Source organism: Mus pahari, chromosome 3 (genome assembly GCF_900095145.1).
Source record: "Mus pahari chromosome 3, PAHARI_EIJ_v1.1, whole genome shotgun sequence".
NCBI lineage: Eukaryota > Metazoa > Chordata > Mammalia > Rodentia > Muridae > Mus > Mus pahari.
Genome location: NC_034592.1, coordinates 71,216,517 through 71,217,121, shown reverse-complemented (window position 1 = coordinate 71,217,121; position 605 = coordinate 71,216,517). Strand labels below are relative to the sequence as shown.

The 605-nt window shown below is 38.3% G+C and overlaps 1 protein-coding gene across 1 annotated transcript in view; it reads right to left on the bottom strand.

Annotated features, from left to right (window-relative positions):
- LOC110318993 (olfactory receptor 1030-like) overlaps positions 1-218 on the bottom strand; it is a 959-nt gene extending 741 nt beyond the window's left edge. Inside the window, exon 1 of the mRNA XM_021194366.1 lies at positions 3-218. Coding sequence (XP_021050025.1) covers positions 3-218 — 216 coding nt within the window. The remainder of the gene's footprint in view (positions 1-2) is intronic.
- Between the last annotated feature and the right edge of the window lie 387 nt (positions 219-605).

Sequence of the window (605 nt, the reverse complement as noted above, 5' to 3'; positions counted from 1 at the left end):
TAACAGAGATCTACAAAGGAGAGATGGCTGAGGAAGAAGTACATGGGTGTGTGAAGCTTGCTGTCACTTCTGATTAAGAAGATCATGCTCACGTTGCCAGTCACTGTGATGAGGTAGATGAGTAGGAATACCACAAAGAGCACAGGCTGAAGCTCTGCTCGATCTGTCAATCCTAGGAAAATAAACTCTGTAACTGTTGTAAAGTTTTTCTTTAACATCTGTAGACTTGGGACTAGACAAGGATTTTTCTAAAGAGAAAAAAATTAAATTCACATGATTAATGCTGTGCATGCAACATATTATATGTCTGTCTGATTCTGAGTCTTCTCCCTTCTAACTTGTAAATTCACATGGCATAGAAATATCCCAGGAAATTGGAGTTACAGGTCAAAGGTTTCAAGAACTTGTTGCTCTTATAGAAGTCTAGGTTCAGTTCTGAGCATCCATATGATGTTTCACAGTCATCTGGAACTTCAGTGTCAGAGACTGTAGTGCCCTTTTCTGGGCTCTGCAAGCACTGGTCACACACATGCTGCACATACTTACATGCAGGCAAAATACAAATATACACAAAATAAAATAATCTAAAACACACAAAAATAAAT